The sequence below is a fragment of the Salvelinus namaycush genome, chromosome 30 (genome assembly GCF_016432855.1).
Source record: "Salvelinus namaycush isolate Seneca chromosome 30, SaNama_1.0, whole genome shotgun sequence".
In the NCBI taxonomy this organism is placed as follows: Eukaryota; Metazoa; Chordata; class Actinopteri; order Salmoniformes; family Salmonidae; genus Salvelinus; species Salvelinus namaycush.
In genome coordinates this window covers 23,593,800-23,619,562 of record NC_052336.1, presented here as the reverse complement: position 1 = coordinate 23,619,562, position 25,763 = coordinate 23,593,800, and the positions used below count along the sequence as shown (strand labels likewise).

Genomic DNA, 25,763 nt, shown 5'->3' with positions numbered 1-25,763 from the left:
TATTATTCCGCCCGGCTTTCAGGTGCAATGCTGTGTAAATGGCAAGTCAAAAAATTATGTATCTTTTTCATACAGTTATCCATCAAGGACCGGTGAGGATCAGTCCTCGTGCTTAAATCATTACAGAATGCTGTGATCTTTCCCGATTGATCATATCCCTTACACTCACTGTCATGCTATTACCGTACTTCATCTAATATCCACTTCTTCCTTTCTCTCTCCTCCTCGTTTGGTGTTAACATGACCGCAGTTTTTCAATATTTGAACCGTGCTTCGTTTTACTGTGTTTATATAACGATCACTTAACAGTCAAGAGTAGGGCAAGGAAGAAATTAGGGCGTTGGCGTCGGCAACAAAAACACTGAAGCAATTATGTTTCTTTCAGCCCAAGCATTCTCACGTTAATGAAATCCCTTATCATTTTAGGGAGGATGGGAAGGTAGGACAGGTGCAAGAAATTGTGTTAAGTTATCTTTTTCTCGAACAGAAAAGAAGAAAAGAGACTGTCGAGGTAAAGGCAACAAGTGTGGAGAGAGTTTCTCCTTCACATTTTGTTACCATTGGATAGTTCAATCTCTATTTTTGCTGTTTTGTTTTAGGAATTTTGACCGAACTGTATGTGCATATGAGAGAGAGAGAGAGAGAGAGAGAGAGAGAGAGAGAGAGAGAGAGAGAGAGAGAGAGAGAGAGAAAGGGGAGGGGGGGTGAGAGTAAGAGAGGAGGTGAGCGAGTGGGAGGAGGTTGTATCACATATTTGTGTCTGTTTAAAGGGTAAGACGACACTCCTGTGGCTAACATTTCAAGTATTTACCTCATCACAAGATGTCTGCCCTTTTCCCCTGTGCAGCTCACATGCAGATTAGAGCGGTAGCGGAGGTAGCAGTGGAGACCGTTTTAATGACGCTAATGCCGAGTGAGATCCTGGCTCCCTTTAAAGGAAGCTATCTGATTGGAAACAGATCTGGGACGCTGGGAGGTTGGCCCTGGCTCGTTTGATTTAATGACCCATTTCCTCAGCTCGTGCCACAAGCAGTTAACGGCAGTCAAGGTGCCCAGAGGTTCGCCGTCATGGGAGTGTACCACCATCCAGGCCCAGAATGAGGGGAGGGAGGGAGAGAGAGAGGGCGAGAGGGAGAGAGAGAGAGAATGTTTAGGACTGTATACATACTGAAGCAGCCAGGCAACCAATCAGAGCTTGTGACTGTATGTCTGTAGTTCAGCCAGCCGGAGGTAACAGGTACAAGTTGAAGGCCCAGGGAGTCGCCATGGTTTCCATATATCCTGCCACATGCTCTGCTTCAGAAGTGTTAACCACTCTTTCAATGCAGACAGTCATGGGCCATGGTGTTTCCTTCCGTCTATTAGGTTCCTACTGTACAGTATGCCTCGTTTTCATTGGTCATCAGAGCAATCATAGTCAAAGTTCAGTATTACTTTGTGTCTAATATGTTTTCCCATGAGTTGCATTGACAACACATTTTAAGTGATAGCGTTCCCTGTTTAGAACCTACGAGAGAGAGAGAGAGAGAGAGAGAGAGAGAGAGAGAGAGAGAGAGAGAGAGAGAGAGAGAGAGAGAGAGAGAGAGAGAGAGAGAGAGAGAGAGAGAGAGAGAGACCTTACTCTGTGTACATGCTCGACCTTCTAGTCAAGAGCACTCCAGGCCTGAGTAGCGGCCTAATGGATCCAGTCAACTTTGAAAACCAAACTTGGGCACGCTTAGACATATCAAGCTAATGATCAACTATTAATATTCACAATCCTCGGCCTTGATGTCGCTGTAAGGATATAGACGGCAAGCAATTATGTCATCCTCTTTGGATTTTGTCTACCCCTGCCCGACCGCCTGCTTCCTGTATGTAGAGGTTTATAAATATATAACAGATAGTTCTTAGTGAGAGGAGTTATACACTCTTATTGCAGATATGGAGATGCAGATTAATTTGTAATTAGTCTTGAAATGTTGAGCCTCTGTAGATAAAGGATTCAAACTTCCATTCTCCATTCCATAAATGCTGATCACTTAAAAAGAACAAATCCTCTGAGCTTGATAAAAAAAAATTGCTTAAGCTTGAATTATTTGTTTGGCGACAAATACAGACACATATGTTTGAATGCCCTAGCAACACTAAGCGGGAGTAAATGAGTTTTAGAATAAACTGTTATTGTTTGCGTGTAGAAACTGTTCAGTGCATTAGAGCACTATAAGAGAATCCTAGTGTCTGGTTAAATGTCAGTTTGTTGGTACAACGCTAAGAGGAAGGCAGGGAGAGAAAGTTTCCACCCCGTCTCAGTTTAACAATGTGATTTCATTTTCAATATCCAACCATGGTGTACCGTTTCTTTTGGCCTTAGGTTCACATTCATTTGCTACAAATGTCAGATATCTCTCTCCGTAGAAGGAAAAATAGACAAATGGAATAAAGACATACGTTTTTTTTTGTGGAAATACCAGAATAGTTTTTAGTCGGATAAGGCGCGGGGGGGGGAGTCTATTAATAGTTGAGTCATCAGCGCTGCTGCAATGCTCTGAAATGGCAAATTGTTAGATCCCCAATGGTGATTATTACTCTCTGTCAATGACCTTCATAACAAATTAACATTCTGCCAGTGGAACAGAGCGTGCTCTTTAATAAGGGGTATGTGTGAGGCGTGGCATTGACTGTGTAAACTGGGTGGACTGGGTGCTATGGGACAAGTAGAGAAGGGGAGAGGACAGCCTGGGATTTGGTTCTGAGACACTACAAACTGAAGGAGGGAGGCAGGTTTTTAATTCATTTATTTCATTGGCATTGATCTCCTTTTTTTATTTACAGTGGAAGGAAATCTAATTTCAATTTGGTTCTTGCCTCCATAATGCAGGGCAATTATTAGTATTATCCTTATTAGTGGTGGTGTTTTGGCTGAGCTAGTCTAACCCTGAGGGACTGTTGGAGAGGAGGTAGAGCTGTGGGGAGGGCCACTGTTTTAATACCACTTTGCCAAAATCAGGCCTTTCTCTAATGTATTCTGACAGTATGGCTCACTCACGAGACACCCCGGTGTTTAGAGCAGCAGTATAAATCTTTTTATTTCATTTTCCGAGACACTGGACAAGTTCATATAAGAGGAAAATGGGAAATGTCCTTGGTCTCCGGATTTACGGCCACCCTAACAGTGGAGGGAGAGAGAGGGATAGTTTCAGTACAATTCAGAACAGCTTGAATTGAAGCACAGCACACTGAAATGCACCTCTCCTCTTTGGCCTTGTTAAGTGTGTTCATCACCTTTATGATAATATAGATCTTTAAGTGCACATTTATGTAATTGAGATATTGATCAGTATACATTCTCCCCTTGATAATTACTATTTTAATATGGGCTCTTAATGAGACTTTGTATTCATTTTAAATTTATGTAGAATAGCGGTTAATGGTTGTGATGCTTATATAACTCTGATGCTATATATATATCTCTCTATCTATATATCTATCTATATATATATATCTATCTATCTTTATATATATATATATATACTACCGTTCAAAAGTTTGGGGTCACTTAGAAATGTCCTTGTTTTTTAAAGAAAATCTCATTTTTTGTCCATTATTATAACAGAAAATTGATCAGAAATACAGTGTAGACATTGTTAATGTTGTAAATGGCTAATGGAATGATTTTTAATGGAATATGTACAGAGGCCCATTATCAGCAACCATCACTCCTGTGTTCCAATGGCACGTTGTGTTAGCTAATCTAAGTTTATCATTTTACAAGGCTATTTGATCATTAGAAAACCCTTTTGCAATTATGTTAGCACAGCTGAAAACTGTTGTACTGATTAAAGAAGCAATAAAACTGGCCTTCTTTAGATTAGTTGAGTATCTGGAGCATCAGCATTTGTGAGTTCGATTACAGGCTCAAAATGGCCAGAAACAAAGAAATTTCTTCTGAAACTCGTCAGTCTATTCTTGTTCTGAGAAATGAAGGCTATTCCATGCGAGAAATTGCCAAGAAACTGAAGATCTCGTACAATGCTGTGTACTTCACCATCATTAAGTTTGCAGACGACACAACAGTGGTAGGCCTGATCACCGACAACGACGAGACAGCCTATAGGCAGGAGGTCAGAGACTTGGCCGGGTGGTGCCAGAATAACAACCTATCCCTCAACGTAACCAAGACTAAGGAGATGACTGTGGACTACAGGAAAAGGAACACCGAGCACGCCCCCATTCTCATCGACGTGGCTGTAGTGGAGCAGGTTGAGATCTTCAAGTTCATTGGTGTCCACATCATCAACAAACTAGAATGGTCCAAACACACCAAGACAGTCGTGAAGAGGGCACGACAAAGCCTATTCCCCCTAGGGAAACTAAAAAGATTTGGCATGGGTCCTGAGATCCTCAAAAGGTTCTACAGCTGCAACATCGAGAGCATCCTGACTGGTTGCATCACTGCCTGGTACGGCAATTGCTCGGCCTCCGACCGCGAGGCACTTCAGAGGGTAGTGCGTACGGCCCAATACATCACTGGGGCAAAGCTGCCTGCCATATATATATTTACCCAAAAAAATATGGGGGATTGGAAATGATGCAGACAATTACATTGGAAGCAACATTCTTTCCGCAATATTAAGCTGATCCACCCCCCCCCAAAAAAAAAAAAAAAAAAAAAAAAAAAAAAAAAAAAAAAAGCTGCCTGCCATCCAGGACCTCTACACCAGGCAGTGTCAGAGGAAGGCCCTAAAAATTGTCAAAGACCCCAGCCACCCCAGTCATAGACTATTCTCTCTACTACCGCATAGCAAGCGGTACCGGAGTGCCAAGTCTAGGACAAAAAGGCTTCTCAACAGTTTTTACCCCCAAGCCATAAGACTTCTGAACAGGTAACCAAATGGTTACCTGGACTATTTACAGTGTGCCTCCCCCACAACCCCTCTTTTACGCTGCTGCTGCTCTCTGTTTATCTTATATGCATAGTCACTTTAACTATACATCCATGTACATACTACCTCAATTGGCCCTACCAAACCAGTGCTCCCGCACATTGGCTAACCGGGCTATCTGCATTGTGTCCCACCACCCGCCAACCCCTCCTTTTACGCTACTGCTACTCTCTGTTCATCATATATGCATAGTCACTTTAACCATACCTACATGTACATACTACCTCAATAAGCCTGACTAACCGGTGTCTGTATATAGCCTTGCTACTCTTATTTTCAAATGTATTTTTACTGTTGTTTTATTTCTTTACTTACACACACACACACACACACACACACACACACCTTTTTTTTCGCACTATTGGTTAGAGCCTATAAGTAAGCATTTCACTGTAAGGTCTACACCTGTTGTATTCGGCGCACGTGACAAATAAACTTGGATTTGATTTGATTTGATTTGACACTTAACCAGCATGGCTACCACTGCATTCTGCAGCGATACGCCATCCCAGATGGTTTGCGCTTAGTGGGACCATCATTTGTTTTTCAACAGGACAATAACCGAACACACCTCCAGGCTGTGTGAGGGCTATTTGACCAAGAAGGAGAGTGATGGAGTGCTGCATCAGATGACCTGGCCTCCACAATCACCCGATCTCAACCAAATTGAGATCGGGTGATTGTGCTACACAATGCTGTGTACTTCTCCCTTCACAGAACAGCGCAAATTGTCTCTAACCAGAATAGACTGACTGAGCAAGAGGACAAGTACATTAGATTGTCTAGTTTGAGAAACAGACGCCTCACAAGTCCTCAACTGGCAGCTTCATTAAATAGTAGTCGTTAAACACCAGTCTCAACGTCAACAGTGAAGAGGCGACTCCGAGATGCTGGCCTTCTAGGCAGAGTTGCAAAGACAAAGCCATATCTCAGACTGGCCAATAAAAATAAAAGATTAGATGGCCAAAAGAACACAGACACTGGACAGAGGAATATTGGAAAAAAGTGTTATGGACAGACAAATCTAAGTTTGAGGTGTTCGAATCACAAAGAAGAATATTTGTAAGATGCAGAAAAAATGAAAAGATGCCGGAGGAGTGCTTGACGCCATCTGTCAAGCATGGTGGAGGCAATGTGATGGTCTGTGGGTGCTTTGGTTGTGGTAAAGTGGGAGATTTGTACAGGGTAAAAGGGATCTTGAAGAAAGAAGGCAATCAATCCATTTTGCAACGCCATGCTATACCCTGTGGACGGCCCTTAATTGGAGCCAATTTCCTCCTACAACAGGACAATGACCCAATGTACAGCTTCAAACTATGCAATAACTATTTAAGGAAGAAGCAGTCGGCTGGTATTCTGTCTACAATGGAGTGGCCAGCACAGTCACCGGAATTCAACCCTACTGAGCTGTTGTGGGAGCAGCTTGACCGAATGGTACGTAAGAAGTGCCCATCAAGCCAATCCAGCTTGTGGGAAGTGCTTCAGGAACCATGTGGTTAAATCGCTTCAGATTACCTCAACAAATTGACAACTAGAATGCCAAAGGTCTGCAAGACTGTAATTGCTGCAAATGGAGGATTCATTGACGAAAGCAAAGTTTGAAGGATATAATTATTTTCTCATTTAAAAATCATTATTTATAACCTTGTCAACGTCTTGACTATATTTCCTGTTAATTTTGCAACTCATTTCAACACACAATACCCCATAATGACAAAACAAAAACAGTTTTTTTCTCAATTTTTTCAAATGTATAAAAAAAATTATGAAATATAACATTTACAATAATATTCAGACCCTTTACTCAGTACTTTGTTGAAGCACCTTTGGCAGCGATTACAGCCTCGAGTCTTCTTGGGTATAACACTACAAGGTTGGCACACCTGTATTTAAGGAGTTTGTCACATTCTTCTCTGCAGATCCTCTAAAGCTCTGTCAGGTCAGATGGGGAGCGTTGTTGCACAGCTATTTTCAGGTCTCTCCAGAGATGTTCTACCGGGTTCAAGTCCGGGCTCTGGCTGGGCCACTCAAGGACATTCAGAGACTTGCCCTGAAGCCACTCCTGCGCTGTCTTGGCTGTGTGCTTAGGATCGTTGTCCTGTTGGAAGGTGAACCTTCACCGCAGTCTGAGGTCCTGAGCGCTCTGGAGCATGTTTTCATCAAGGATCTCTATGTACTTTGCTCCATTTATCTTTCCCTTGATCCTGACTGTCCTTCCAGTTCCTGCCCCTGAAAAACATCCCCACAGAATGAACCTGCCACCACCATGCATCACCGTAGGGATGGTGCCAGGTTTCCTCCAGACGTGACGCTTGGCATTCAGGCCAAAGAGTTCAATCTTGGTTTCATCAGACCAGAGAATCTTGTTTCTCATGGTCTAAGAGTCCTTTAGGTCCCTTTTAGCAAACTCGAAGTGGGCTGTCATCTGCCTTTTACTGAGGAGTAGCTTCCACTCTACCATAAAGTCCTGATTGGCGGAGTACTGCAGAGATGGTTGTCCTTTTGGAAGTTTTTCCCATCTCCACAGAGGAACTCTGGAGCTCTGCCAAAGTGACCATTGGATTCTTGGTCACCTCCCTGACCAAGGCCCTTCTCCCCTGATTGCTCAGTTTGGCCGGGCGGCCAGCTCTAGGAAGAGTCTTGTTGGTTCCAAACTTCTTCCATTTAAGAGTGATGTAGGCTGCTGTGTTTTTGGGGACCTTCAATGTTGCAGAAATGTTTTGGTACCCTTCCCCAGAGCTGTGTCTCGACACAATCCTGTCTCGGAGCTCTACTGACAATTCCTTCGACCTCATAGCTTTGTTTTTGCTCTGACATGAACTGTCAACTTTGGGACCTTATATAGACAGGTGTGTGCCTTTCCAAATTATGCCCAATCAATTGAATTTACCACAGGTGGACTCCAATCAAGTTGTAAAAACATCTCAAGGATGATCAATGGAAAAAGCATGCACCTGAGCTCAATTTGGAGTCTCATAGCAAAGGGTCTGAATACTTATGTAAATAAGGTATTTCTGTTTTTATTTATAATGGTGGTGTTAAGCTCGCCGCAATTGGACTCTGGAGCAGTGGAAACGCGTTCTCTGGAGTGATGAATTACACTTCACCATCTGGACGAATCTGGGTTTGGCGGATGCCAGGAAAACGCTACCTGCCCGAATGCATAGTGCCAACTGTGAAGTTTGGTGGAGGAGGAATAATGGTCTGGGGCTGTTTTTCATGTTTCGGGCTAAGCACCTTAGTTCCAGTGAAGGGAAATCTTAACGCTACAGTATACGATGACATTCTAGACTGTTCTGTTCTTCCATCTTTGTGGCAACAGTTTGGGGAAGGCTCTTTCCTGTTTCAGCTTGACAATGCCCCCGTGCGCAAAGCGAGGTCCATACAGAAATGGCCTCCACAGAGCCCTGACCTCAACCCCATCAAACACCTTTGGGATGAATTGGAATTCTGAATGCAAGCCAGGCCTAATTGCCCAACATCAGTGCCCGACCTCACTAATGCTCTTGTGGCTGAATGCAAGCAAGTCCCCGCAGCAATGTTCCAACATCTAGTGGAAAGCCTTCCCAGAAGAGTGGAGGCTGTTATAGCAGCAAATGTGTGTATATATATATATATATATATATATATATATATATATATATATATATATATATATATACTGTACCTGGTGGTAGAGAGCCTTGAATGTGGATCTGTAACTCCAGTTTATGATTGCCCATTGTGCTTGTTGTTGATTTGGTGTGTTGGAAAATGAATAGGAAATCAATGATAGCAGACAATGATTTTTTTCGTCTTTAAAGGTACAGTGCATGCATGCAGCGTTGACACAGTGGACTGTAAAGACGGTATATGTTGTCTTCCTGGAACACGTGTTGTATTACCAAGTGGTTGTGTTTACCATGATTGTAGGATAGCAGTTCTCGTAGTACATGCTATGTTTCCTTTATACAGGGACACATGAGTTATCAGTTCATCAGTACTGGATATGCTCTCTTATCTCCTGGCCTCTCTTCCTCACTCACCTTATCGCCCCCCCTCCACTCCTCCTGTTCATCCTCCTCCAGTCTGGATCCATAGAAAGCAACACCTACTCAGCCTTCACTAATGATAACTACTCACTTCCTGCCAAACAGTGTGCATGATGAATATTTACCCTGATTAATACCCTTCCCCCAACCCTCCTTCTGGCCTTTGTGTCCTAAAAGACGCCCACCTCAGTAAGTCCCTTCAGCCCAGTCAAATGCCCCCGTCCTCCCTTGCTCCCCTCATGCAAACGGACAGACAGCGGCGTCCGGGTGGACGTCTCCGTCCCACTCCAACCCTCTGTCCTGCCATCGCTCCCTGGAGCTGTGATCATCCTGCAGAATGATAACGTTAGTGAGACCTCAATGCTTCTTTAGCTGTGTCTGGGTGTTTTTTCAATGCTCTTTGATGCCTGAAACAGACTTGAGAAGAGAAAACAAAGATGGGCCCGTGCCAGGGAGAAACTTATGGCACCAAGCCTGTACCCCTAGCTCGGCAGAGGCATAGCCTTTACAGAGGGAGAGATGCACCTTCTGTCACTGGTAGAGGAGGAGGCGGGGGGGGGGGGGGGGGGGGAGAGCAGAGGGGACGTCCACTGTCGAATGCATCCTAAACAGTATCTTAGCCATCCTCCAAAATGATACCATGATATGAAACATTTTTGATATAAAGAGGTTTAGTGTACAGTATATGTCTGATAATGTATTCTATTGAATCTCTTGTGTGGGCCAGTCCTATAGTTTATTAATGAGATGAATGATTCCTTATGGAGCGCCACATGATTTGATGTGTTGTAGTTCAATAAGGCTGTACAGGTATGGTATTTGGCATCAGGGAGTTCTGACTCCAGTTTCATTCAGAGGAATAATCCATAAAATATGTAAATTAAACAGAAAATTGATTTAACATAATTTCCCCTACCTCTTCATCAATCAAAAAAAAAAAAGGCGAACAAATAAGCAAATAAATGTGTGCTACAATACAATTTAGAAATGTCTCCTCTGCCTTCAGCAGGCAGAAAAAGGACCATCTTTCCTCCTCTTTTTTTCTAACACCAATTTTACTGAGACCAGTACTAATAAATATAAATGTTTGTGATTAGTATCTCTGCGGCACAGGTGCATGTTTGTTGCAAGGGGAGGCATGGCATGTTCATTCATTTTCAGCGATGATAAGTACAGTGCGCCATAAACACAGAGTCCAAAACCCAGCTCCCTGATAAATGAATGCACAGATTGTTAATGTACCATTGTATGGCTCAGCCTCGTGGAGCTTAAAAAAAAAAGACTCTGCCAAATCGGACCTAGCTGGAGGTGGGGCTTCCCTTTCAAGGTCCAGATTACACAGGATGGAGCTTTAAAATGACATTATTTTCCCTTTACACATAGGGTCCGGGATTATATAGACAACGCATCCCCCACTGGGTTGCACTACCATGTGCTCTGTAATTAAAACAATTTCAGACTGGTATTTACCGTTGACGCGGGTACTGGTACTAGTACACTGCTGGTCTGTGAGGAGAGACCAGACTGACAACAGCATTTGGTGTTGAAGTGTCTATTTGGCCTTGTGTACCGTACCCTAGAATTAAGCTGTTAAAATAATTTTGTCAACAGTAGATTTAATCCGCGGTGTTTTCACAAATTGTTATTATCATAATCATGATTTCATCTCTGGTTTAATCTCTCTCGTCAATCTGTGTGGACTTTGCTGGCTCATATACAGTGTATGTATGCACATAAGCAACTCACTGCCAAGGCACAGCCTCATCATTAATATACTAATCAGATCACTGCTATTTATGTTATATTGACAATGGAAATAAAACAGAACGATTTCTGTTAATATATAAATGAAGGGTTCAATCATGGCGCTGCTTGGAGCAAGAAAACAAATACCCGGCTGCCGACAAAGACAAAATCAGCCTAAAATAGTTGTTTTTCAGTAGCTGTGAAAATGTTTTATAAGGGGACTGCTGAACACCTGCCTTAAAATGTCGTTTCAACATCTCCCGAATGCCATTTTGCTTAATTGACTTGGAAATGGCCCAAATGTATTGCTGATTTCGGTCTAATTAATATTAATAATAAATGCCATTATTAACATCAAAGAACATCTGGTGCCCCTGTTTACCCACGTGCCTTATATGTAACACATTTTGCGGCTGTTTCATCTCACAAACATCACGGGGTAAACACTTTCTGAATGTCTTATTCATTGTGTTTTATTTCATTTTGTTACACAGGTCACTGATAGCACCCTCTGCCCAAGTGCTAGTGGGTTCATCTCATGTGCATGTGGTCTTTCAGATGCTTGAGTGTATTTCCTGGTCTGAAGCTGGTTGCTGTGATACCTTAGAGGGTTCTGGGTCCCTGGTGTAAAAAAGTGCTTTCACTAGCATCTGCATAGTGGTCTGCATTAGGAGTTTTGTGCCCATAAATCACACACTAAATAACTTTAATCTAAAATTTCATTAAGTAGTCCTTGTCAGGTAGTAAAAGCAGGGATAATGCAGTGGTGTTTAATGATAATTGGTGTTTGGTTAATAAATTCTGCGAGTTCAGATTACTTTCTAGCAGTGGCTAGAATGCTAGCCTCAGCAGTGTAACTAAACCTCAAATTGATTAACTCGCATGAACCAGCCGTTCACAAAGATGGCACCCGTCCAAATAAAAAAAGAGAACAGAGCATCAGCCGGATGGTGTTGTGTTGCTCCGGCGTAAGGAAATCAACTCCCCCGGGGCGCATTTTGAAAAGCCTAATGCCTTTCAAATGATGTCATCACATTTTACTTGCTCTCTCTTTTTTTTTTGAAATCCACACGTTTCCTTACCATTTTTTTCTCGGCATGACAGTAGTTACATAGAGGGAGAGGGCACTGGCTTTGACAGAACACGTGATGCATTAGAATAATGGAGAGAGAGGGAGACATCTTGTGTTTTTATGACACAATTGGATCTTTTTTTTTTGTGTGAAAGTGATATCACTGTAATCAAAACCACAGAACAATTTAGCCTGGAAGTGTGATTGAAAGAGCACCATTAAGGAACAGGCCTTTTCCCCTCAGTTATTTCTTTGTTGTTGTTGTCTTCTCCATTAATGGGAACAGGGTGTGGTCCGTCTGGAGGGGCTGTCTCAGAGGACAGACACGCATACGCGCGCACACACACACACACACACACACACACACACACACACACACACACACACACACACACACACACACACACACACACACACACACACACACACACACACACACACACACACACACCCCCAAACAGGTACGAGTGTTGTATGTGTCGGTGGGCTCCTGTGGCATTTCCCCTTGGTTGGTTGAGGAGATTTTTTTATTGTGTCACTAGCAGAGCTCATGGTGTCAGAGCTGTAGTGCAGCAGACAGCAGCCAGAATGACTGATACTCATCCTCCTCCCAGATGGCCTGTACAACTCTGCTCCAATCTGATCTCAGCCCTTTGTTCTGTTATGTTCCATTACGTTTGGATGAGCCCAATAAAATCAGAGCTGGTCTCAAATCAGAAAGCCTGAATTATATATGCATGTGTGTGATATTATTCCACTGCAACAGAGCCTGGATGTGTCAGTTTGTATGTAACTGGAAAAGCAGTGCTTGGCGGAAACGAGAACAACGTATTTATTGATAATGCAGATTAGATTAGCTAAGGAAAATAACAAGCTACAACATTGCAGTTTGCTGTGTAAGATACGTACAGTAGTATTAAGGATGTTTCATTCAATTGTGTCATTTTATTTATTAGCTAAACGTGCTTGTTAAATCAATAGTAATTGTAGAAATGACATTGATCACTAAGAAATGACAACAGTGAAAGCATCTGACCATATCCATGTAAGGCTTTTCGCTCCCCTCTGGGTAATATTAACTTGAACTAAGCCAACTTAAAGCACTAAACATGTATAGCACTAGCTGTGGCCTAACAGTACACTAACAGTGTGTGTACTGTAGCCGTCTCTAAGAGATAGCATTGAGAGTTATGGTTGCAAGATTTAACAGGGTTATATATGAAGCCAATGGCTTGCTTGTGACAATCATTTTATTGTTGTTTCTTTTGCAGATTTTTCCTTTGCATAAAAAGGAGCAAAGCAATGGAAAATCAATACATGGAGAATAGTTATAGGGGGCGAGTTATCGAGAATCTCTCTGTCCCAGACTCGCTCCTCTGGAAGACCACGTGTAAATGTATGAGGTGACCTTCAAATGTCATAAATGTGTTGCGCAATAAACTGTCAATATTTGTGGTTATACGGCGCAGGATGACTTTTACAGTAATTGGAACAGCCCTATTAAAAGCTTGGGATCAGTCAGCTGATTAAGGACAACCACGCTGGACGCCTATCGCCTGGGACTCTCTCTCTCTCTCTCTCTCTCTCTCTCTCTCTCTCTCTCTCTCTCTCTCTCTCTCTCTCTCTCTCTCTCTCTCTCTCTCTCTCTCTCTCTCTCTCTCTCTCTCTCTCTCTCTCTCTCTCTCTCTCTCTCTCTCTCTCTCTCTCTCTCTCTCCTCTCTCTATCTCTCTCTCGTCCATACACTACATGAACAGATACATTGAAGTTTTGGTGTGTGATTGTGTGTGTGCAGGTGTGCTTGAGTATTTGTTTGCGTGCGAGTACATAGCGATTGGAACATTCATTATTGAAGGACTGTTAAATGCTGGAGTGCATCCTCTTCCTGGAACAGGATCACTATTAACCCTGCCACACAGAGGGCCAGAGGTTGAGGCTTGGCCATAAGCTGTGTTTTTAGGGGTTTAATTCAACTTCCAGTTCAACTCCATCTGGGGTGGACAGGTGGAGCTGTGTTTGCTACGTGAGAGGAGGAAACTTTGCCAAGAGGGGAAATGTCAAGTGGTATAAATGTGTTTGTGGAGAATTTAGTTACAGTACAGTATGTGTACAGATGTAGGATCTCAAGGCTCGAACACATCGCGCCAAATGTGGATCTAGCGTTCGTCTGCCGATCGTCTGTGCGTTGTGCTTTAGGGACCGGCAGCTGTAGATTCTACATGTAAAATCGGTGCACAAATTATGCTCTGAGGTGCTAAATACTCTCGGCCAGTAAACGCTATTGTTGTTTCTGAGCCCTTCATTTGAGCCAGTTTCCTACAGCAAGAAAAGAATCCTGCAGCAACAGGAAATGTGAACTATTATGTGGATTATAATTAATGCACATTTTTGTAGCAGTTGATACATTTTTCATAAGGGAAAAGTGGAAATGACAAACTTTAGAAGCCTTTTTAAACCTCAACATACTACAAGTTTCAAAGTTGCAATAGGGTGATCAAATGAAGATCCTATATCTGTATATGGACTGCAGACATGTTGTGATTATTGATTAGAAAAGCCTTGCGTCTGGGCATTGGTTTGGAGAGGGTGGGTTTGGAAAGGTCACATGCAGATCAGAACTGGGTGTACAGTGTGAACGGGGCTATGGTTATTACAGTTAAGGATATGTAAACTGTTCAATACTGTATGCCTGTTGGCTTGGGGGGGTCACATCCACATAATTGCAATAGTACACTGTACTATAGGCAATGTGGGTGTAGAGTCATGTGATCAGTGGAGGACTTGCTGTCTTCAGCCTTTCTTTTCTTTAAACCTTATTTGACTCTTAAAGAGGAAAAGATTAGGCTACTGGAAGAAATGCTTTTGATTGTGTGGCATGGTTGCCTAAGTGGGCTGCTCTATACAGACGCTCACCCTCCCCACGCGCATACCATGTCACGTGCCGGACTAGAACCTTATGTGGGCTCTGGTGTGGGTCATGGACTGACTGGCTTGCAACGTAAGCAGCAGATGTGGTCCCAGAGACATGAACAGAACACTTTATCTTACTGTAAGAAGTACCCACGGTGGGAACAGGGTATGTGGTTAAACAAGGTTATCATGTTGGTATTGGGCTCTGGAGATTCACTCCACCTCGTTGGTCATTCTGCTCGACTAGAGTGTAGCTTTCACAGCACATCAGAGCTTACAAGGACTTCTCGAGAAACCGTCTATACAGTTAGCTGGTCATGTAATGAGGTCATGACCCACATCAATGTACGAGACAACGTCCTCACCTCACGATTGTGCCGCCGTCAGCTCTTTTCAAATCTATTTCAGTACCTCCTGAGATTCGGGTGATTATGTGGAGAGCGGTTGTTGGTCTCCACACGTCGGTGCGGTATTAGTGGCAGTTCAAGCGGGGTGAGGTCACTCTTATCACCCTCTCGTATCTCTGACAGAAGCGACGCTACCTGTCAAACTCGGGGCGCTACGGAGACGCGTTAGCCCAATGCTGACAGAGCCGTTTCTTTTTTTGTATTGTTAATTTCAACACAATCCGCCATATGCTACCAGAAGATGATGATAGCGGGGATAAAACATTACGACGGGAGTGGGAGAGTGTGGAGGGGGTCGGCCCGGTGTTTCTAAAGGAGTCTGAAAGCTTATGAACTGTCAGCGTTCTGTCAGCTTGAAACGGGTGGGGTGGGGGGGGAATAGCGGCAAAACGTGAACCCATTGATGTGTTTTACTTTGTGTGGTGTTAGCAGATTTGAATGGAAAAGGAGGACAAAGCAAAGAAAAGTGGGTTTTCTGACATGGTGACGGTTTGAGGTGACACTCACCACCGTGTGTGTCTGTCTGTGTGTGTCTCTCTTGTTGCTCCAGATGTCGGGGATGACCTGGGGAAGACAGCGGGGAGTGTTCAGCAGGCCCCATCCCAGCACAGGGACAGGAGCCTGGGCTCGGCCATCAAGGACTGCCCCTACTGTGGGAAGACCTTCCGCACCTCTCATCACCTCAAGGTCCACCTGAGGATACACACAGGTCAGTGGAGTGAGTTCCCCTTGGATATTACTGCTATCACCGTTTTTCTGCCACCGCTCTCTGCCTACAACTCGAGTCAACACCATTTGGCCATGTTCAAAACCATTGGCGGGAAAAGTTATTCGAAGCACACAGCTGTTTCCTGGAAATGTGCTGTAATCAATGGGACAATGGCATTCAGTGGTTTGCTTTAGCTACTGTTCTAATCTTATCCATATGTCGGTGTCAAAATATATCTCTACCTGGATAACCTTCCGTGTTAGCTGCTGGGAGGTGGAGGTGGTTCCATTGAGAGTAATGAGGTGGATACTGTGTTGACTGACCAGAGCCAGAGCAGGCTGTTATACTGTACCCCACTACACTACACCGCAAGGTAGACATGTCCCAGTAAATATCCGGGCCATTCTAAGGTCACCTTAGATCAAGGACATCGGCTCTGCTTATTGTCCAAACAGGCTAATCAGGCATGCTATGTGCTATACGTTACAGCGTGTTTCTACAATATGTTTCTGCATTGAGTGTGTTTTTGCGTACCTTGTAGCTTTGGAGTACTGCTTGGAATGTAGCTTCGAGTACTGTACTGGACCGCCTGTGAAAATCCATGGCATAATGTTATGAGTCAGCCCATATCAGACACAAAAGAGCATGACCCTAGAAACGAGTGTGTAGCATTTCTTCAGAGCCGTGCTCTAATTACTTGGCTGAGGGGAGAGCTTGAGTGTACAGTGACAGTCTACTACACCATGCTACAATACCTCTTCAGTCTGCATTGCTTTCTCTCTTTCTCAGATTAGGCCTGGGAATGACAAAGTACATCCCGTATACTCATGGAGATCTACATTTCTTATCAGCCTCTGTTCTTATTCTACACGTAGCTGTGAATGTTCTCGGATAGAGCGCCTGATGTCCTGACCTCTGTATCTGAAGACACCATTTTACAGTTCCCCCCCAAAAGATGTAATCCTTAAGTGCCAGGAAAGGCATGACGCAAGCTTTCAGAACTTAAAATGGAAATCTCTTGCAGCTGAGGAAATCAATGCTTGCTTTTTTCCCCCTTTTTTTCGCCATGCACTTAAAAAGAGAGAAGGGAGACCACCCAAACTGTGCCTCCCCCCTCCCCTTTAATAAGGACCACATACCTCTGGTCTGGAGGGGAATTAAGGAGCCGGCGTAGCTCGTAGCTCGGCGTAGCGCAGGAGCACTTGTGCACTAGCATAATTAGGATCTTTGTGTAAAATAGCACATCCAGGTCATTGAGAGCAGCCTCAACCCTGATTCTGCAGACCTCTGAATACCTCACTGCCAAGAGAGGGGGGTGGGACATGGAAATCTGTTACCTAACAGAGGGGGGCTGAGTTATGCCTGTTTTCAGTGGTACAGTAAGGGTCCCCAGAAGGGCCATATTTCAGCAGATAGGAAACAGAGGCCTCAACCCAGGCCCTCCGTTAAACTTACACGGTGCAGCAGGCCAGGCCCTGCGTAAGCACAACTCAACATGGTCACTTTGTGCACAGAAACCGTCTGATGTGTCTACAAGATGTTGCCCTTTAAATCACTCGTACGTTATCAGATTGACTTCAGGTTGAAATGATGATGATTACATCAGGGTGATGACTTTTACATCCTGGGAAGATTCCTCCTTGATGGCAAAACAGTGGAACTCGGAGATGACATAATGCGCCCTTCATCCTAATTCAGTCTGAACAGCACAATGGCATTGCTTACTGAGAGGTGCTCGCCTTGTGCAACACAATGTTAGATTAATGACTCGCTAACATTTTGTTGAAAGGAATGAAGTGAATTTAAATTTCTCTAAAAGTTAAAGAGCTAATGTTACAGTATTAATTTCCTCTTGAACAGTGAGTGGGAAAATATCCATTAGTGAAATTAACCACAGTTTCTAGGTAGCTAACATTGTGCAGAATACAGTGTGGGGCCACAGTTAATGAACACTGCAGTGGGTGATATTTCATTATACAAATTAATGCTCACATTTTAATGGGAAAGTCACATAATGAATCTAGGCTTCAGTGACAGCAATTAGAGACACAGATTGTCCCCTTCTGGACAAGGCAGTATTTAGCAGTAAGCAGCTGTGTGTAAAAAATAAAAAGGTCTTTGCTCTTGACAATGGCTGCGCATAACTTTAGGGGAAATAACCAGTAGAGTTTCCACTCACCTTTAAACGGGGACAGAGAAAGAGCCAGGCCTTGCCCATGTCACATAACCTTAACCTAACCAATCAGAATGAATCAATGGGGACCCATGATCTTGCTCTCCATTTCTCTCCCTCTCTCTCCTTCTCTCCCTCTCTCCATTTCTTTCTCACCCTCTCCATCTCTCTGCCTCCCTCCCTCTCTCGCCCCTGTTATTTCAATTTCTCGTTCATGAACAGGTTTAATACCAACATTCCCTACCCTTTTCCAAACTACTACCTCTTTGCATGTAACAACACTACTGTATAGTAAAACATATGTTGATGTTTGTTGCTGACCAACAGCCTTATTAAATGCTATTTAACATTGACTGAAAGGTTAGGCGTTTGGACCGGTTCCTTTCCCGAAAGGTTTCCCAGTTCTGCCCAGATAAGATTTGAATAACAGCACTTCTTCCAGTGGAAATCGCCTTTCAACGTTACGTAAAGCCATATGGAAATGTATCTTAAAGTACGTCATATCTATTAACTGTTGTAATTGCCCCTCTGTAGTGGCTCTGGGTGTTTATTCTGAGTGGTTACTATGGAGCTGTGACGAAGCATCCAAATCCAGAGGAAATATGTTGGAGTCGAGGAACTGCTTAAAGAAGTAGAGCAAAAAAACGCTATGTCCCAGCACTGGGAGGATGAATCCATTGATACATTTAAACGTTATATTAGTTGTCATGAAAATCGACTTTTCTTATCGTACTGTTGGCAGGTGATCGGGAAATAGTTGCCCCCATATTTTATGAATTTGTATTTCATTTTTTTCCCCTTGATTGTGTTAATATGTTTTCTTTATTACATATTACATTTTTTGGGGGGGAGAGAAATGTATATTTCTAAACAAGGACAAATTATAATTCCTTTCTTTTGTGCCATGGAGATCTGTTGTGTTTCACAGAGGTTGTGCTGTTTGCACTGATATCAATTAAAAGTGGATTAACGGGTACATAATGACCTTTAGCAGTAAATTGTGTGTAATGTTGCAAGGCAGGATACAGTATATTCCCCAGATGTCACACATGCCCCTGACGTATGATTGAGCAGATGTCTTAGCGAGTCCAAATGGTCCACAAAGAACACACACACACACCACACCACACATTTACGGTATACATTTCCCAGCCATGTGTACATTGATTACTCTTCAAGGTTTGTTTAGATAGGTATCATATGTTCAGTTATATTCAGTGGTGTTGTGGAGGGTAAAAGCATCTGCTAAATGGCATATATTATATTATTATAATATTAAATGCAAGTGAACACAGTTTACCCACTTTTTGTGGAAAAATGCATTGAAAGTCTAGGAAGCGTGACTTTATTCACCACGATCGGTGATCAGAGTTTACCCACCTATTTGTTTACTGTACCGTTACTGTACGTCACTGGTTATATTCAACTGTCTGAAGCCCAAGATTAAGCATATGTCGTCTTATGTTTTTTATATTTTGAATGATGGTGTTGATAACCATTTTCATCATTAACAGCCTTACAATTTTTTATTTGTTTTTGCAAAAAAACTAATCACTCAAATTTCACTCTAATTTTGGGCCTAGAATATCATTTTGTCCAGTTAAAGGAATTGAGAATGATCATTTGCATCAGGGACGTTTCCTTATTAAATCAGCCCAAGCCCTTGTTATCCTGCTTAGAGGATAAGCACTTATTGGGTTAAAAGCTCATCTCGCATGGTTTATTTTAAATATGCTTCAAAATCGCTCTTGTGTAAAAGAAAAGAACACGGTAGCCTCTCTCTCTATCTCCCTTTCCCTCTCTAATTTTCTTTCTCTCTCTCCAGTATCAATATTGTATTGAGTTTGTATTTGTGGCCCTTTATTTGAGAACTGTGCAGTAGGTCTGCAGATCCTACAGTCTTTTTCTGGAATGGTGCCCTCCAAATAATGATAAATTACTTGAGCAGTATTCCATTTGCTAATTATATCCATGATTTACTACTGCGAGAATTAAATCATTCAATTCAGTCTTGCGTAACAATGCAACATTTTTTTTCGGTAAAAAATGGTTTCCATGTGTATAATCTAAACATGGTATAGCTATATATACACACACAGTACTTGACAAACATCGTTTTATTCTTGACTTTTTCCAACCCCCCTTGCTCTTAACACATTTACAGTTGAAGTCGTAAGTTTATATACACTTAGGTTAGAGTCATTAAAACTTGTTTTTCAACCACTCCACAAATTTCTTGTTAACAAACTATAGTTTTGGCAAGTCGGTTAGGACATCTACTTTGTGCATGACACAAGTCATTTTTCCAACAATTGCTTACAGACATATTATTTCACTTATAATTCACTGTATCACAATTCCAGTGGGTCAGAAGTTACATACACTAAGTTGACTGTGCCTTTAAACAGCTTGGGAAATTCCAGAAAATTATGTCATGGCTTTAGATGCTTCTGATAGGCTAATTGACATCATTTGAGTCAATTGGAGGTGTACCTGTGTATGTATTCGAGGCCTACCTTCAAACTCAGTGCCTCTGCTTGACATCATGGGAAAATCAAAAGAAATCAGCCAAGACCTCAGAAAAAAATTGTAGACCTCCACAAGTCTGGTTCATCCTTGGGAGCAATTTCCAAACTCCTGAAGGTACCATGTTCATCTGTACAAATAATAGTACGCAAGTATAAACACCATGGGACCACGCAGCCGTCATACCGCTCAGGAAGGAGATGCGTTCTGTCTCCTAGAGATAAACGTACTATGGTGCGAAAAGTGCAAATCAATCCCAGAACAACAGAAAAGGACCCTGTGAAGATGCTGGAGGAAAAACGGTACAAAAGTATCTATATCCACAGTAAACGAGTCCTATATCGACATAACCTGAAAGGCCGCTCAGCAAGGAAGAAGCCACTGCTCCAAAACCGCCATAAAAAGCCAGACTACGGTTTGCAACTGAACATGGTGACAAAGATCGTACTTTTTGGAGAAATGTCCTCTGGTCTGATGAAACAAAAATAGAACTGTTTTGCCATAATGATCATCGTTATGTTTGGAGGAAAAAGGGGGAGGCTTGCAAGCCCGAAGAACACCATCCCAACCGTGAAGCACGGGGGTGGTAGCATCATGTTTTGTGGGGGTGCTTTGCTGCAGGAGGAACTGGTGCACTCACAAAATAGATGGCATCATGAGGTAGGAAAATTATGTGGCTATATTGAAGCAACATCTCAAGACATCAGTCAGGAAGTTAAAGCTTGGTCGCAAATGGGTCTTCCAAATGGACAATGACCCCAAGCATACTTCCAAAGTTTAAGGACAACAAAGTCAAGGTATTGGAGTGGCCATCACAAAGCCCTGACCTCAGTCCTATAGAACATTTGTGGGCAGAACTGAAAAAGCCTGTGCGAGCAAGGAGGCCTACAAACCTGACTCAGTTACACCAGCTCTGTAAGGAGGAATGGGCCAAAATTCACCCAACTTATTGTGGGAAGCTTGTGGAAGGCTACCTGAAACGTTTTACCCAAGTTAAACAATTTAAAGGCAATGCTACCAAATACTAATTGAGTGTATGTACATTTCTGACCCACTGGGAATGTGATGAAAGAAATAAAAGCTGAAATAAATCATTCACTCTACTATTATTCTGACATTTCACATTCTTAAAATAAAGTGGTGATCCTAACTGACCTAAAACAGAGATGTTTTACTCGGATTAAATGTAAGGAATTGTGAAAAACTGAGTTTAAATGTATTTGGCTAAGGTGTATGTAAACCGCCGACTTCAACTGTAGCTGTAACTTATACAAGAGAAATGCATGCCAGGGGCATTACTATGTCTAAAAGCCAAGCTTAGCATTTCTGCTTGTTGTTTTTTGATTCCAAATCTGGCTTTGGTTTAAAATATATTGTAATTGCTAACAGGACGTTTTTAATGTTAAGATACTGGTTGTAACTTATCTCTTCAAAGGCAAAGGAGATCCACTTTTCTGGACAAATTGCGTTTTACCATTCAATTTTACCATTCAAAAATATTTATGAATATTTATATACACAGTGTATTTACGTAGAGATGCTGTACCTGCACTGTAGGTCAAATGATGCTACTACCACTATGCTACTACCATGATATACAGACACATGTTTTCCATATGTACATTCTTGCTCATTTGTGTCAGTTAAAGTCTGTTTTATTTTCATATGAAGGGACTGCGTCTTCCACTATTTGCTTCAAATAGCCGTAGAGCGATTCAGCTGGGAAGAAATGGAGCGCTTCTCCTCTGTGAATGGTGATTTATGATAAACTGCAAATAGAGAACGTCCGAGAAATCACTGTCTCATCGCCAAGGCAGAGGCCTGTCAGCGAACAAGGCCAAGAGAGAGAGACCCACCAACAACCACCATGCAAACAGAGATAACATCGAGACAGTTGTGTTGTCAGTTGAAAATATTATCTCTTGTAGTGGACTGAAAGCACCATATGGTGAAATGGTTTTTATTGCGTCGACATGAGTGATGGCTCACTTGGCGGAGCTGGATCGACCCGTATTCACATGCCAATCCCCGAATGGAGCTGAGGAGCTGTTTGCTGAATGCAGAATTCTGTTGAATGTTGGTTAACACTGAGATCATTGTGTTGGTTTTCACTGTTGTTCCCTCTCTTATTCATTTCCTGTCTCTCTTTCTCTCTCTTTTTCTCTCTCTTTTTCTCTCTCTCTCTATCTATCTTTCTTACAGGAGAGAAACCCTACAGGTGCCCTCACTGTGACTACGCAGGCACCCAGTCTGCCTCACTGAAGTACCACCTGGAGCGCCACCACCGTGAGCGGCAGAATGGCGGCGGCCCCTCCTCTGGACACGCCCCTCCCTCTGAGCACAAGGAGGAGCACGGCAAGGGTGGCGTCTTCGCACGTCCTGATGTCCTCCGCGGCGTCTTCAAGGGCATGCCCTCCAGCCTGGACTTCAGAGGGGGGCCGTTGCACCCCCACCAGTGGGCCCTTCCCGGTATGTTGTCCCCCAGGGAGCGCGAGAGGGACAGAGAGAGAGAGCGTAATGGCCTGGGATCTGACACTCCCTCTGAAAGCATGAAGAGCCCAGAGGGCCCCTCCGCCGCAGACGTCCCAGCCAGCTTCAGAGACCTGGGTCGGGCGTACCAGAGCATGGTGGGAAACGGTGTCAACTTCCAGGGCTCCCTGCAGGCCTTCATGGACAGCTTCGTCCTCAGCTCCCTGAAGAAGGAGAAGGAGATGAGAGAGAGTCACCTGCAGTCCCAGCATTACTTTGAGAGTGGTGAGCCCAAAGCCAAGAGGGATGATACTGGTGAGGAGAAGGCTGAGGCCAAGCCCTCAACGGGCAAACCCGGGTCCCAGTACGAGCCTCTGGACCTGTCTGTCAATGTCAAGCCTGAAACAAGCTCTCTGACTGGCTCCTCTGTCACCTTCCAGGACAACGTGGCGTGGCATGGCTGCCTCTTCTGCTCCTTCACCACCTCCTCTGTGGAGCTGATGGCCCTCCACCTGCAGGCCAACCACCTGGGCAAGGCCAAGCAACGCAAGGAGGGCAAGGAGCACCAGGGGGAGCCCTCCCACTTCCTCAAGGCCAGCATGGGCCCAGCCCACCTCCATGACAAAGACAATGACAGAGAGGGGGTGAAGAGCCAGTCAGCCTGGTCCAACCACATGGAGCCCCATGCCAGCATGGGAGCCTTCCAGAGCGACTTCTACAAGCAGTATGGAGGCATGTACGATGGCTCCCCAAGGACCCCAGGCCTCCAGGGGTTTGGAGCGACATGCCCTGACCCAGCCCTGGAGCAGCAGAGCCAGGCCAGAGAAACAGCTGGGGATGAGCTCTCAGACAAGGCCTCCTGCGGGGAGCTGGAGGAGCAAGGACAGTCTGAGGATGAGGAAGGCAGGGCCGGCGAGCGCTGCCACAGCACCGAGTCCTCCTCCGCCCAACCGGAGAGACAGCGACCCCACTCTGATGACGAGGAGGAAGAGGAGGAAGAGGACGGGGTGGAGGGGGAAGATGAGGACAGTGCCACCTATCAGATGCCGAAGCAGATGCAGGCCGTGTCCCCGGCTAGAGAGGCCCAACGACCAGGGGTCTCCATGGGCCCTGGGGCCCCTTTCCCTCCCCAGTCCCGGCCTCAGCCGCCCCTGGAGAAGCAGTGGCAGCAGGGCTTGGGTCTCCTTTCATCTCCTGGTGGTCCCCCGGGGCTGCTGAAGCCGGAACATGCCCATCTCGAGCAGCAGATGAACATGCTGTCCGTCCTGAGGGCCTACAGCTCGGAGAACCTCGCAGCGTTCAACGGCCTCGGAAGCGGCTCAAACAGCGGCAGCGGCATCAAGAGACCAGACGCACCCGGTAAGTGAGCCTAACCCTGCCGAATGGCACCACCTTTGATCTTATTGCCCCTACATCCACAAACACACAAACAATGTACACACACACAAACACACAGAAACACATTCAATATTGTATTTACCTACATTCTCTAACACTACGATATGTACATTTGCCAAAACCCCGATTCATACACACACAGCATCACACACACTCATAACTTTGTCCTGAGATTCACAATGAAACTCAGAAACTCACACAGAAAAACGAGATTTTCTCGAAAGTGATTTCAACCTTATTTCAAGCAAGTTTAGAAGCTATTGGAGTGGCGAGTAGCAACAGATTAATCTTTATTACACGTTTATATTAGGGAGACAGTCGTGTCTTCTCTCCCTCCATCCCGGGGAAGGGAATAATCCTGTCTCCTAGAGAGCAGGACCTCAGCTCCCATGTCATCTCAAGCACACAGCGGTTAACTATCTTAGCTCTCATAAAGCCCTCTCCCAAAAGCCCATTACTTTATAAGACCCAAAGATCTATGGGCCTGTGAAAAATGAACTGTCAGCTTTCATGATTCTGTTAAGGTTACAGGCGCTCCTTGAGACTGCTGTTTTTCGGAGTGCCCTTTTGCAGTTTCGGTGATAAAATCTCAGGGAAAAGGAATCTTCAAGTTGAGCTCATAGCTCAGCACTGGGCCAGCCAGTGTAGTTGTACGTAGTAGGATAAGTGAACTCCACACTTTAGTCCAGAATTCAACTAGCCATATCTGGAGGATTCCATCATTAAATATGTCTCTTACTTGCCTCTCATTTTAAATGACAACATACATTTTAAATATTGCATTTCTTGAATATACTGTAATATTCATTAAATGTCACACACATACGTTTTCCGAGGCCTGTTGTCTAGCAACCTGAATTAATTCTGTGTTTAGGTTGATACCACTGCTCATATTCTACAAATATCGAATAGCAAGACGGTTCTTTTATTTTGTTAGATAAACAATCCCTTTGCAAATAGATTTAGGATTAACAGACAAAAAATATCGGCCTCTTTTCATTAAGTTTCGACATGCTGCAAAATACTCAGTATATTTACGTGAGAAATAGTTTTATGATATGTTTTTGTCTCACGGTTTGCGAAATAATTTAATCAAAGCCCATATTCAAATGAAATGAATAACAGCACTCGTCAGTCAGTTGGTTTTCTACTTAGAGGTTTGATGTTGTCGTCATGATAATTTACCAGGCAGGGACAGAAATCTGGTACACCATTGTATTGTGAATACGTGACCCGTCGTAAAGAAATGACACAATTGTTCATGATTAGTTGACCTTTACTGTCGTGGAAACTATGTCTGTCATCATGGAACCTGTTGCATATTTTACCATCTTAGAGGGTCATTCACAGCGATGAAAATTAGTGCCATTTTTACTTTGTAAGTGCTTTTGTGTTGGAA

General features: G+C 43.7%; 1 protein-coding gene across 1 annotated transcript in view; it reads left to right on the top strand.

Moving 5' to 3' along the window:
* Nucleotides 1–25,763, top strand: part of znf536 (zinc finger protein 536) — a 105,344-nt gene that overhangs the window by 28,872 nt on the left and 50,709 nt on the right. The window contains exons 2-3 of the mRNA XM_038969501.1: nt 15,640–15,798; nt 22,700–24,325. Of these exons, the coding sequence (XP_038825429.1) occupies nt 15,640–15,798; nt 22,700–24,325 (1,785 nt within the window). The remainder of the gene's footprint in view (nt 1–15,639; nt 15,799–22,699; nt 24,326–25,763) is intronic.